The sequence below is a fragment of the Lissotriton helveticus genome, chromosome 3_1, assembly GCF_964261635.1.
Source record: "Lissotriton helveticus chromosome 3_1, aLisHel1.1, whole genome shotgun sequence".
NCBI classification, from domain to species: domain Eukaryota; kingdom Metazoa; phylum Chordata; class Amphibia; order Caudata; family Salamandridae; genus Lissotriton; species Lissotriton helveticus.
In genome coordinates, this window is record NC_136061.1 from 656,641,096 (window position 1) to 656,655,745 (window position 14,650).

The 14,650-nt window shown below is 43.6% G+C and overlaps 1 protein-coding gene across 12 annotated transcripts in view; it reads right to left on the bottom strand.

Moving 5' to 3' along the window:
* LOC144822807 (myotubularin-related protein 9-like) overlaps window positions 1–14,650 on the bottom strand; it is a 465,914-nt gene that overhangs the window by 118,059 nt on the left and 333,205 nt on the right. For 10 of the 12 annotated variants that reach the window (XM_078680715.1, XM_078680710.1, XM_078680709.1 and 7 more), the window contains 2 exons: window positions 9,632–9,857; window positions 8,459–8,518 (listed from right to left, as the gene is read on the bottom strand). In XM_078680715.1, the coding sequence (XP_078536841.1) occupies window positions 8,459–8,518; window positions 9,632–9,834 (263 nt within the window). In that variant the 5' untranslated portion in view covers window positions 9,835–9,857. The remainder of the gene's footprint in view (window positions 1–8,458; window positions 8,519–9,631; window positions 9,858–14,650) is intronic. The other 2 variants (XM_078680716.1, XM_078680717.1) reach the window with 1 other exon arrangement.

Consider the following 14,650-nt stretch of genomic DNA (forward strand, 5'->3'; position numbering starts at 1 on the left):
TAAAGTAGTGGCATCCACATCTTTGAGTTGGCCAGATGCTCTTCCTTTAGTGCTCATGAGCATGCGCAGCACCCCTGACAGGAGGACAGGTCTCTCTCCACACGAGATTCTGATGGGGAGGGCCATGAGACTTCCCACAGTTCCAACTGCTGCCTTATTGAATATTACAGATGATCTGATCTTGGATTATTGTAAAGGACTGTCTGACGCCATCCATTCTGTGTCCCTTCAGGTGCATGCGGCTGAAGTTCCAGCATCGAGGAACCTGTGTCATGACCTGAACCCAGGGGACTGGGTGTTGGTTAAAAAGTACGTCTGGAAGAACTGCCTAGATGTTCGCTGGCGTGGGCCCTTTCAGGTAATCCTGATCACGAATACCGCGGTGAAGTGCGGGGGGCTACCAAATTGGATCCATGCATCCCATACTCGAAGAGTTCCAGCACCTCTAGAAGAAACAGCTCCTATCCCAGACGAAAGCCCGGAAGTGGAAGAAGAGTCGCAAGAAGGGATTGAAGCAGCTGAAGGGGTGTCGGAAGAAGTTGGGAACGCATCGGATTCAGAAGAAGAGCGAAGGCAGGACGGCAGTGAGACTGAAGACGCAACTGAAGGAGAGAGCAGCAGTGAATACGGAACAGACACAGATCAGTACCAGAGTGATCAAGAACCGAGTGTGAGGACGAGATATAGGAGAACAAGGTGTGAGGCTGCCACTTGGCCGGGAAGAGACAGGAGGCTAAGTTTGAGGTCGGCCCAGGAAGAAACACTTGTTCCTATATCCGAAGACTCGGATCAGGAGGAAGATACCCAGGAGGGAACTGAGGAGGGCCCTAGAAGATCAAGGAGGGTGCGAGTGCCTAGTAGAAGATACTCTACTCCTGATTGGACCTACCTCGTTGCAGATGTCGGTGGGGCACAGAACCGGGAGGGTCAGGGAAGTGAACCTGATCAGAACTGACCCAATCATCACTGTGCAAATACTGTTCCTGCTACCGGGGGCGGAGACTGAAAGGTTACTGACACTCAACATCGTCTATCCTCCTCTCTTAAGCGGAATAAGAAAATTGCTCTTAGAAACAGTTGAATTTCCAGTTTGCTGTTCACGATATCGAATATTAGAGGGAACTCTTCTTCGTTTGGAGATGCTTGAGCGAGTAGTAGAACTTCTCGGAGATCGCATTGTTTTGGACTAACACTTTGTTGTAAAAAGACTCTTGAAAAGACTTTGTAAAATTACTGCAAGATAACCTAGCGCCGAGTGGAAGAAGAAAAGTGGTAGGGGTTTCCTTTTAGCGGACGGAGAAGGGCTAGGGTTGTCTGTTTCTACCGAACTTTGAACTGTTTTGCGGAAATAAATTGTCAAGCTTCCAAGTGTTCAAAAGAGAGACATTGCGAGAAAGAAAGACTTTTTGCTCAGAAAGAAGAAGAAGCGAATGCTGGAAGAAAGTCAAGAACTACACTGTTTGAGAACATGGAGGCTGGCAACCCGAACCGCAGGGCAAAATGTATAGTTGGCACATTATTGGGAGTGGTGATTTCCCTGATAATTTTAGTGGTTACTGTCTCATACATAGTGGGACACGAGAGAGATGCAACTGCAGTAAAGGAGGTCAAGGGAGTGTCAACACCGAGAACCACTATTGTTAATGATAAGGGAAACATCAATGATAAAGACAAAGCGTTGTTAGATGCAGAAATAAAAAGGTTACACACAGATGAGTCACAGGGAAATTTCAGGTCAAATGCTTATGCTAAATTGCTTTATGAGTACATTGATGTCATGGAGGCGAAGAATTACTACGTTTGTATGCAATTACCAGCTTCGGTAGAGGAGGGTATCAGATACCATCATCTTCCATTGACATATGGAATCACATGCAGTTTGTTGTTGAGCATATTTTATGGACGAGAAGGATTTGAGTATTATTTCTCGAATTTCGACTCGACATTGCCAGAGGTCCCAAATTACAAGCATTTGAACAAATGGGACTATTACAAAAGCGAAGACAGATTACACAAATGGTTTATTCCATGGAAAACGTTAGATACTTCACATGCTCGAAGAAACAATCTGACTTGTCAAGTGTCAGAAATTGAGAAAAAGTTTATAGGGCAGGTAGATACTAGATACAGGAGGCAGAAGATTCTGAAGGCCTCAGGACAATGGGAAACAGATTGGACCAAGGAGGAAAGGATACATCAGAGAAAGGGTAGCTTTGGTCCAATTGCTTTAGACAAGGAGAAATGGGGGAAACTGTGCATTCACAGGAGTTACTCCTATTATGAGAATTTGTATGTAGGTCAAGTCAATTGTGAACATGCTTTTCAACTGGAGTATTACTCTAAGGATTTTCTGAAAGAGATGCAAGCAATTCCAAATGTATATTTTGTATGTGGAAGAAATGCCTATGTGAAGCTACCAGATAATTGGTACGGATCATGCTATCTGGCTATTGTCTTCCCTAAAATATATCATGTTGAGAATTTAGAAACGACGAAGAAAGAAATTCCAACTAGAGGGAAGAGAGGGCTGGGTGCAGCAGAAGTAATTGGAGATGTATTCGGTGCTGCATTCCCTATCCTAGGAGTGATACTGAATGACATTAAGATTAGGAGGTTAGCTACAGTCGTAGATAGGCTTTCCGCCAGTACTGCTAGATCATTGATGCTGGTGGAAGGTGAGATGCAATCGATTAGGGCAATGGTTCTTCAGAACCGACTTGCTTTAGATGTTCTGTTAGCTAAAGAGGGAGGAGTCTGTAAGGCTTTGAAGGTCCAGGAATGTTGCACTTACATTCCAGACAATTCAAAACCTCTAGAGAAGTATATACGAAACATCACTGCCATACACTACGAAATTGAGGATCTGACAAAGATAAACGTGTGGGAAAAAGTAGGTCATGGAATGGGTAAAGTTGGAGGTTGGTTTGCTAACTTAGGAAAGGGTATCGTTTGGTACATATTGAAACCCATCATCATAATTGTGATTTGTGTAATCACTTTGTGGGGATTGGTGCGTTTGTATCAGTGGTATAGAGCAAATAGGTTACAGAGAACTATGAGGAAACAGGAGGAAAAGTTGACAGCGATGCAGGACACTCAATACAGGAGTCTAAAGGCATTAGAGACAATGAAAAGAGGTGGCACTGCCACGACTTCACTTTGAAGGGTTCTACATTTTGTGATGGTGTCTTGAAGGTGATGACCCCTGAAGGTCATCAAAGGGGGGATTGAGAGAGCACAAGTCTGAAAAATGTATGAGTGCACCATATTTACAAGCACGTAGTTAGTTTATACATGCACTGAACACAAGTGTTTTATATTTAGAAGTGAAATACACAGAGTGTCTTATATTCAGTGGTGAAATGCATAGAATGTTTAAGTAGAGTAACAATAATCATAACTGTGTGAGATTAATGTAGAAATGTTGGAATGAAAATGAAAACCTCATGTTCTCATGTTAAAGGAATCATGTTAGAGTTGAATAGAACTCTGAAAATCCAGTATATTGTGTAGGCCTTAGGGCCTTCACAGCAAATCTAAACGTGCTGCTAAAATAATGTGAGATGGGGTTAACATGGTTCTTCCAAAAAATGTATTATCGAACTAAGTTTGAAATATATGCTTTATAGATGTGTTGTTTTAGAAACGTATGCTAGTTAAGAATGTTGTTTAAATCAAGTTAATGTTTAGAGTGCAGGGACTCGCTTCATGTAAATCAAGGAGGCCTGTACTGATAATGTCATCTCCTTTGATGTGCCATGTGCTCGTTAGAGGAGAAGTCGAGAGGTGTCCAGCACAGAGCTTCGAGTGTGCTTTATGACCTATAGATATGGTGGAGTCTGGAATTTGAGGCCCACTGCAGGACGGACTGTATGCAGGTGCGAGGGTCCTAATCAGCTAGAATGAAAGGGGCTTTGTTCAGTGGCGCTTGGCGCAGGCCTGTAGGAGTTTCCAGGAATTTCAGGGGGTATCGGCGCACTGGAGAAGAAGCCTGGGAACCAAGGTCAACTATAACGAGGGTCTTGAAGAGTACCATCATGGAGTTTACCGCGCAAAGATGTACCACGTGAGGGGCGTCCCAAGGGGCGTTTCTATTGGAAATGTGATTTGGTATTAGGGAAAGCGACCCGGGAGGAGAGTAGAGCAGATGATTTTGGGAGCCTAAGGAAGCGGATGGGTAGGCAGATAGGCTGATCAGGAGAGACCCATTATCAGAGAAGAGACAAAGAGAAGTGCGTGATCTTCTTAGGAAGTCACCACGGCTGACACCTAGAGGGGTAAAGATCTTGTTAAGTAGGGATGTCACTTAGTATAGTGTAGGGACAGACTAACCTGAATTTTTCTTTTCTGTAATGACTTTGAGGTTGCAACTTGTATCCATTTTGGCAACGCTCATGCTTTTTGAAATTGTACTCATTATTCTGTTTTTCAGACTCAGACTATTCAAAAAGTTTATGTTCATAGTGATACCAATTTATCTTCTGAATCTCATTTTGAGAAGTTTGTATCTTCAGTTATCTTTGACTTTATATTAAATCTTTGAAACTTAAATTTGGTCAGTGGTCATTTAGAGTGGTGTAAGTTCTTAAATTGATTGACTTATTGTTAGATTACCTTTTACTCAATGACAGGTACCAACGATTCAGTCGACTTAGTTTGGGATCTGGTAAGGTAACTAGTATCCAGAAATCCCGCGTTAGCATGTCTATGGATACAAAATAAAGTGTTGGAAGAATACAACTTGGTTTGGATCTTTGAATTTGGAGTATTGCTTCACAATAATGGACATTACATATTGTGGATTGTGAATGAACATATAATACATCTTCATGCTTTGATAGATTCAGAACACTAGGTTATCCTAGATCCATTACTAATTGGACAATTTTTGTGAGTGCAGTGTGGCCTGCTCTCATTTTCTCTGATATTGTGGATTGTTGATGTGAAGGTCTGTCTGGTCTGTTATTGTATGGATTTTTGATGTGAAGGTCTGTCAGGTCTTTAATTGTCTGGACTGCTGATGTGAAGGTCTGTTCGGTCTGCTATTGTACGGGTTGTTGATGTGAAGGTCTGTCAGGTCTGTTATTGATGTTAAGGTATGTCAAGTCTGCTATTGTACGTGTTGTTGATGTGAAGGTCTGTTATTGTATGGATTTTGATGTTAAGGTCAGTCATGCCTGTTATTGTATGGGTGGTTGATGTGAAGGCCTGCCAGGTCTGTTATTGTATGGATTGTTTGTGTTAAGGTCAGTCATGTATGTTATTGAATGGGTTGTTGGTGTGAAGGTCTGTCAGTTCTGTATATTATGGATTGTTGATGTGAAGGTCTGTCAGGTCTGTTAATGTATGGGTTATTGTTGTGAAGGTCTGTCAGTTCTGTTATATTATGGATTGTTGATGTGAAGGTCTGTCAGGTCTGTTAATGTATGGGTTATTGTTGTGAAGGTCTGTCAGTTCTGTTATATTATGGATTGTTGATGTGAACGTCTGTCAGGTATGTTATTGTATGGATTGTTGATGTGAAGGTCTATCAGGTCTGCTATTGTATGGGTTGTTGATGGGAAGGTCTGTTAGGTCTGTTATTGTATGGGTTGTCGATGTGAAGGTCTGTCAGGTGTGTTATTGTATGGGTTGTTGATGTGAAGGTCTGTCAGGTGTGTTATTGTATGGGTTGTTGATGTGAAGGTCTGTCAGGTCTGTTATTGTATGGGTTGTTGATGTGAAGGTTTGTCAGGTGTGTTATTGTATGGATTGTTGATGTGAAGGTCTGTCAGGTCTGTTATATTATAGATTGTTGATGTGAACGTCTGTCAGGTATGTTATTGTATGGATTATTGATGTGAAGGTCTATCAGGTCTGCTATTGTATGGCTTGTTGATGTGAAGGTCTGTCAGGTCTGTTATTGTATGGGTTGTTGCTGTGAAGGCCTGACAGGTCTGTTATTGTATGGATTGTTGATGTAAAGGTCTGTCAGCTCTGTTATATTGTGGATTGTTGATGTGAAGGTCTGTCTGGTCTGTTATTGTATGGAGTGTTGATGTGAAGGTCTGTTAGGTCTTTAATTGTCTGGACTGCTGATGTGAAGGTCTGTTCGGTCTGCTATTGTACGGGTTGCTGATGTGAAGGTCTGTCAGGTCTGTTATTGTATGGGTTGTTGATGTTAAGGTATATCAAGTCTGCTATTGTACGTGTTGTTAATGTGAAGGTCTGTCAGGTCTGTTATTGTATGGATTTTGATGTTAAGGTCAGTCATGCCTGTTATTGTATGGGTGGTTGATGTGAAGGCCTGTCAGGTCTGTTATTGTATGGATTGTTTGTGTTAAGGTCAGTCATGTATGTTATTGAATGGGTTGTTGGTGTGAAGGTCTGTCAGTTCTGTATATTATGGATTGTTGATGTGAAGGTCTGTCAGGTCTGTTATTGTATGGATTGTTGGTGTGAAGGTCTGTCAGGTCTGTTAATGTATGGGTTATTGTTGTGAAGGTCTGTCAGTTCTGTTATATTATGGATTGTTGATGTGAACGTCTGTCAGGTATGTTATTGTATGGATTGTTGATGTGAAGGTCTATCAGGTCTGCTATTGTATGGGTTGTTGATGGGAAGGTCTGTTAGGTCTGTTATTGTATGGGTTGTCGATGTGAAGGTCTGTCAGGCGTGTTATTGTATGGGTTGTTGATGTGAAGGTCTGTCAGGTGTGTTATTGTATGGGTTGTTGATGTGAAGGTCTGTCAGGTCTGTTATTGTATGGGTTGTTGATGTGAAGGTTTGTCAGGTGTGTTATTGTATGGATTGTTGATGTGAAGGTCTGTCAGGTCTGTTATATTATAGATTGTTGACGTGAACGTCTGTCAGGTATGTTATTGTATGGATTATTGATGTGAAGGTCTATCAGGTCTGCTATTGTATGGGTTGTTGATGTGAAGGTCTGTCAGGTCTGTTATTGTATGGGTTGTTGCTGTGAAGGCCTGACAGGTCTGTTATTGTATGGATTGTTGATGTAAAGGTCTGTCAGCTCTGTTATATTGTGGATTGTTGATGTGAAGGTCTGTCTGGTCTGTTATTGTATGGAGTGTTGATGTGAAGGTCTGTTAGGTCTTTAATTGTCTGGACTGCTGATGTGAAGGTCTGTCAGGTCTGTTATTGTATAGGTTGTTGATGTGAAGGTCTGTCAGGTCTGTTATTTAATGGATTGTTGATGTGAAGGTCTGTCAGGACGTTTATTGTATGGACTGCTGATGTGAAGGTCTATCAGGTCTGCTATTGTATGGGTTGTTGATGTGAAGAGCCACAGCACCGGGACACAGCTGAGGCCAGATGGATGGAGCGTCAGGGGGCAGAAGCTATTACCTATCCTATGCACCTGTAAAAAGTGAATATTAACACATGTGCTCTATACTAATAACACTAATAACACTACAAACAAGTAAGTAAGTGTCATTGCGCCAGTATGACCATGTACGTTATAAGCGTCATTTTGCCGCTACAAACACATCCTGCCCATGATAATATGTATGCACGTGATAGCTCGCATGTGCTCCTACATGGGCCTGTCTATGATAGTATGTGCAAGTGTCACTATGAATCTATGCTAGCATGTCAAACGTACAGTCAGTCTTTAAAGTAATCATCACATCATACTGGACTGGCTTTCTGGAGGTGGCTCTGGTAGACTTAGAGCCACCACCTAGATGGATCAGAAGCGGCGGCGTGGTGGGGTAGAGCAGCGCACACAAAGGAGTCAAGACGGAGATACACGTAGGTAAGCCTTTCGAGGCAGCAGACGCATGTTTCTTCAAGTAGGAAGACACAAGTGTATGAAAGTGTAAGGTGGTGCTGCAATTGTGAGAGTGCTCTCACTGTGTGACATATGGGTAGATGTTTGAGGCTAAGAGCTGAAACAGAGCAGTGGAGGCGGTGTGTGTACAACTTGTCAGCCACATGTGAGTGCACGCATGAGACTGTAAACGGGTGCAGTTTTGGTAAGGGTGTTTGGACTGTTTGTTACTTGGGTCCATCAAATCAACATAGCATAACATCATAAGAACCTTTGGGACCACACACCTGCCTAAGCGCCAAGATACCCTCTAGGATGGTTAGTGCACTATACAAAACAAAGTAACATGACATCAAAAGCACCTTGGGGACCACTCACCTGCCCAAGAGCCATGATACCCTCTCGGGTGATTAGTGCGCTATACAAATACACATAACATCCCTGAGGATCTGAGTTACTGCACAGCTGGTGTGTGCATGTACCTGACATGCAGTAGTTGGCAGTATGCCTGGTGATGTGGGAAGCTAAAGACAGCACAGAACAGCACTAAGACAGACTCGAGTCCAAGACAAGGAAGCTGAGGCGCTGACAGATTAAAGCAGGCAGTGGGGCGATTAGCAATAGCACAGGGTGATGTGTACAGCAGGGGCAGGCATTGCAACATTAAGCAGGTAGAGAGCCCACCTGTCCTCCTTCTGCGGGCCCTTACTCCGGCTGCTTTGGAAATAACCTAGATTCTGAACACTACAGGCCAGGAAACAAGACACATTATTATTATTGCATTGTCTGATAGGTTTCAAACATCACCAGAGAAACCCCACGGCGACCCAGCAGTTATCAGAGAGACTCCAGGGCAGCCCCGCCGCCATCACCAAAGACCCTGAACCATGTCAGCCGACGTCAGAGACCCTGTAGAGATGTGTCACACCAAATATGCAGCCAGTAGGGTCTGGTTGCAGCTTTGGGAAGGTTGTGAACTTCTCCAGTTGCATATGAGGCAGCAGAGCAGCATAAGATCACACAGAGGATTGGCGGTGCTGATGTACATAGACAACTGTGTATGAAAAACACCCCCCAATAGACAATACAGACGAAATAGCAAGTCCTTAAGAAACTGGGACGAAGCCAGAAAGGTGCCGAGCTTGGTGACACGTGACACCTGAATCAAGACTACCTTTCAATAAATTAAATTACGGTTATAAGAAAAAATCAGCTTACCCGAACCGCTTTACTCTGAGAAAGTGGAATTCTACCAACTTCCAGAACAGTATCCAATTTGACCTGCAGCCCCTTTAAATATTTTGCTAGTTATGTGGAATACTTTTGCAGTTTCACTTTGTCATATATACTTAATATTGCTTTAAGACTGTTTCAAACAACTGATATGTGGTAAATATTCCAAAACCACAATCTTCTTTCATCCAATGCATTTTTTTTAATTGTTCTTTATCTTTAATACCTCTACCGGCAAATGGTAGTTTGCATGAGCTTCAAAATGAGTCTATTTTTCATTTGAATGCTTTACTTGCCCGTTCTTTGTCTTTAATTCAAAATGTTCCACAGAGATAATGAAGCTAAACTTTCTTTGTCACTTAAGGAAGGGAACAATAGAATAGAGAAGCCACAACTAAAATGACTGCTACCTTTAAATAAAAAAGTATAGAGCTCCTGGGTGCTAAATAAACATGTTTTGGACGGCCTTCCGCGTGTCATGGAATATTGTGCCGGATTCTTCAATGTGTGCTTGTCAAATTGTGCCACTGGAATTGTCCCCAGATATAGGAACCAGTGGTCATATCCACCCTTCGCGATGGGCAGCGGTGCTGCTTCGCGGCCCACAGGCGCCGCCCGACTCACCTCTTCTCAATGGCATCCACGTTCCGGAGAAGCAGCCACAGCACCATGTCCTCCTGCTTCCCCTCCTCGCTGGCGCCTCCCCGGGGCGAGAGGAGGAGGTGGTGGCTGGTGATGCACAGGGTCCCTCTGATGGGGGAGCGCAGGGGGCAGGACAGCAGGACGTTGTCCACCCGGGCGGTTTTGATCAACTCTGACAGCTCCATGGTGTTCCAATGGGAGAAGGTGCCTGGGAGAGGAGGAAGAAAAGACAAACTTCAACTCATGTTCCATCACCTATGCTTCAATAAAGAAACAACAACGGATCATGTCTTGTGTGTATTTAAATAGATTGTTGCAAACATAACCTCAATAACTCTTTAGATTTTAATGGCTTTATTTGGACGGAGTGTTGAACATTGCAAGCACTCACCCCCAGTCAACTGATCTGGGTTTAATCCATCATCATTCTTTAGCTCACTCCGCCACCCCAGTTCAGATATGGCCATACATCAGGGTGCTTCTGTGAGCTGTATTTACTGGGGCCTGTGCACTTCGTTTTTTGGCCAGCAGGGAGAGTAAAGCTTTATTCAAACAGTATTGTTAGATTTCGAGTTAGTGAAGCCTTTACCTGCTGAAGTCCAAAGTTGTGGATTGAGCCTGTCTGTCTCCTAGGAGATTCTGAACAGGAGCAAGCAGCTGCCCAAACCCAACCCCCAGGCCAGCAGACCATTGGCTATTCAGCTACCAGGCAAGTCTGAGCCCTCCTCTCACACCTGCCCAGGCCCCTGAAGGCCTTGCTGGGTGCACCCCAAATCATTCTCCTCCATCTTGTGAGTTGCAGCCCACATGTGCCCCAGATTGCTTTGAGCAGAGTCCAGGAAGTGGTAAGGAGACAGACTAGTGCTGTCTCTTCCCAAGACAAAAAGTTGTTTAAAAAACGATTTTCACTTTCTGTGTTTACTGTCTATGCCGGTGGTTGTTACAGTTAAAAATTGTAGTTTTATCCTGCCTGTAATTGCATATTTTATCACCTGTGTTGTGTTTTAAATGTGTGGTTTTCCCTGCCCATGATTGCCTTCATTTAGTGTGTTGAATTGTGGGATTTGCAGTCCAACTTCTGTAGTTTGTCCCTCTAATTCCTTGGTGACAAATCTGTTTTCCCTCCAAATTTCTCCCTTGCTCTGTGCTTAGGCCTGTGTGCTCAAACAGTGCACCCCCCGCCACCATTTTGTGTTCACAAGCCAGTGAGGCCAGCCCCCCTGCCCCCCCCCCCCCCAGCTACAGGGATTTTCTACATCAGAGGGTGCTTCTGTGAGCTGTATTTACTGGGGCCTGTGCACTTCGTTTTTTGGCCAGCAGGGGGAGTAAAGCTTTATTCAAACAGTATTGTTAGATTTCGAGTTAGTGAAGCCTTTACCTGCTGAAGTCCAAAGTTGTGGATTGAGCCTGTCTGTCTCCTACGAGATTCTGAACAGGAGCAAGCAGCTTCCAACTCCCTGGCCAGCAAACCTTGTCTGAGGTTGCTGGGACCTTATATGGTGTGCTGGTGGTTGGCACATGTGTACACTGATTGGTGGTTGTATCTGGTGTTTCTATTGGGTTAGGGTTAATGTCCTCATTGGTTGGGTATTTGAGGGTTCTGACTGGTTTCTCGGTCTGTGATTCAATCATTGCAGGGTTGGGACTAGGGCTAGGGTTCGGAATTCTATAGGAAGTAGGGACTAGGGCTTCCTATGTTATTGGTTGTTGGGAGTAAGGTGGGACTAGGGCTAGGGTTAGACCTTCAATTGGAAGTAGCTATTTAGTGCTTCTGGGGTGATTGGTTGTTGGACCAGGTGGACCAGGTGTGGGACTAAGAGTAGGGTTAGGCTTGCTATTGGAAGTAGGGACTAGGGCTACCTGTACCATTGGCTGCTTGGACTTGGATTGGGACTAGTGGTAGGGCTAGGGCCTTTACTGGACGTAGAGATCAGGGTTTTTGAACTGATTGGGTGCTTGGACTAGGGTTAAGATTGGCTGCAAGGTCCTGGTCTCCTATTGGTTCTAGAAGTTAGGGCTAATGTTGTGATTGGATAATGTTAGGGCTAGGGTTCCCATTGACTGAAGGGGTCACCTGATTACTAGGGCTACAAAAAAGGCCAGGCTTAGGGCGTCTCAGCCCGGGCGTCTCAGCTAAGGGTGGAGAGGATAAGGGTAGTTGCCTGTTTGGGCCTGTTCGAGACTGATCGGGACTAGGGACAGAAATGCTGCCCTTTTTCTCATAAAAAAAAAAAAAACCTTCACTCTTTTACTTCGTTTCAGACAGATGTGTTATTTAAAGGAATCAATAATTGGGGAACTGGTCACAGAGGAACGACCCCGATCAAGGTAACGTTTCAACGGGCGGAATGTGCCGGTGTTAAAACAGCGTATTTACCAATAATAGAGAAAAAGGGGGGAGTTCTCAGTCGAAAAGTAGGATTCTAAGCGATGTCAAGAAACGGGATCATCCGGTTAATAGCGGGAAAGAAAATCTGCTGCCGCTTATCTTGTTCGCGTGCATTGTCTGAAACGAAGTAATACGTTCTGGACCCTCTACAAATCGTTCAAAAATCCACTGACTGATGTAATTCTTCTTTTTTTACATTTTGTGTGGCTCCTGAAGAAGGCGTTGTTGTACACGCCGAAACGCGCGTCGAGAAATATTCTCTTGCCACCATTTTTATGTTTTATGAATTATTGTTCATTTGTGTCTAACATTTTTGTGTACTTAATATGTGTATTTTAAATTGAAACAAATGTGATTTTTTATTAATTGTATATTAAACATTATTTGATTGGAATAAGGTTTGGTTTGAATGTCCTCCCCCTCCACATACTAGTTCCCTTTGTTTTTATTCTAATTGCCTAGGAATTGTTACATTATATTATACTTGGGTGAATGTATGACATTGTTCTGCATTCTGTCCATCACCTGTTGTTTTTGCAACAGATTGTGGGCCGGCGGGGTGGGGAACATCCTGCCATGGGGAGGGGAAGACAGAATGATATGGGCAACGATGGAGAGGTTATCAAAGGGAACTACTTAAAGCCCCATATAACCTTTCATAAAAGGCTATGATTTTAAAGACAGCCCACCCAGCGAATGGCACTGCTAAAAAGATGCCAAAGGCTGAATGGGACTCTCCATAATCTTACTGTCTGTACTGTATTTATGTGTATGTAAGTATGTTGTACTCTACTGGTTACATGACGTCTTCGATAGACAGCTACAGTTGTCTGTAGGCTAGATCTAAAGAAGATGCCTCCTCTACCCCTGTTTGGGCTGGGCAATGTTTGTTCCAGCCATGATGCTTAGTAGTGATCTAATGGTAAAGTGGCCCCTGTGGTAAACAACTATCACAACTGGAGTCCAGTGACCACTGTCTGCCCTGGGACTCCTCCAAACCAATTCACATATTCCCACATGCAGTGCATTGAAGGAGCATTGTTATTGCCTACTTCCCCAGAAGAAAATAGCCCAGTGGCTGCCCATTTCCCCTCTGCTATGGCATTGCAAGCACAAGCTGGTCGTAGTGCTTGTTGCCACTGATTAACACGGTGCATGAAGCATGGCGCATTGTTGAATCCCTACTGGTAAGGTGGATATCCATCCAAATTTAATGATGCAGAGGAGTATAAAATGGGCTGTTGGACAGTGCATGTTGCAGTAAACATATGCAGACCTCTGTGGCGAGTTCCCTGCTTCCCCTATAGCAGTGATGGCATTTTGAATTGTTTTGACCCCTAACAGGCTCCCTCCGAGTCACTGACCCTCTATCCCATTGAGCAGTGACAGCAGATGGCGGAATGTGTAACTGTAATTGCATTTATATAGCGCTTACTACTCCTGACGAGATGTCGAAGCTCTTTAGCAAGTAGCATGCCACTCCGGAACCCAAAGCGGATTAATGGTCAATTAATATAGGGAGATACAAAGATTAATTTGAGCAGCGGACTTGTGCGTTTGTTATTTGGATTGAAAAAGGATAGTGGAGGGATAGAAGAGGGAAGGGTTTGCATTTATATAGCGCTTGCTACCCCTGATGAGGTGTTGAATCGCTTTTCAGCGGGTAACACGCTACTCCGGAACCCATAAAGGATTAGTGGAGAATTAGTATAGGGAAATATGAAATTAACTTGAGCGGTGGACATGTGAGTCTGTTAGCTGGATTGAAAAGGATAGTGTAGGGGGGGAAGGGTCTGGAAAATGTTTTTTAGAGCTCGTAGCAGTAGGAGGAGGTTTGGGGTAAGCAAAATGGACATGGAGGGGGAAGAGTCTGAGAAGGGTTTAAAAAGGCTTGGTTTAGAGGGGAAACAATCTTTACAACGCAACTTTTACAACGCACTACCATTACAACGAAACTTTTACAACGCAGCATCCATTACATCGCATGCCATTACAACGCAACCATTACAACGCATGACACTACAACGCATACCACTACAACGCATGTCATTACAATGCATACCATTACAACGCATAACATTACAACGCATAGTACCCTTACACTATCCAACACTGTCGCAAACCCTGGATTTAGAATAGTCATTTTTACCCTTACAGTATCCAACACTTACTCTACTGTTGCACACCCCTGGAGTTAGAATAGTAATTTTTACCCCTACACTATCCAATACTTACCATACATGCAATGTAATGTTATGCGTTGTGTTGGTATGCGTTGTAAAGGTAGTATGCGTTGTAATGGAATGCGTTGTAAAGGTAGTTTTTAAAAATGTGTTGTAATGGCATGCGTTGTAATGGAATGCACTGTAATGGAAGTTGCGTTGTAAAAAATGAGTTGTAAAGGTATGTGTTGTAAAAGTATGCGTTGTAACGTCATACATCCGTTTGGAAGATCTGAATAGTAAAACAGGTATGAAATGATGCAAGGAGGGGTACAGGAGGGAAGAGTATGCTGTGTTATGTTCATGTATCCAGTGTGCGTGTGCAGCACTCTTTGGTGCATGCACGAGTATGTGCTCTGAAGTATGTGCTGCAAAGTGTTCTTGCCTGAT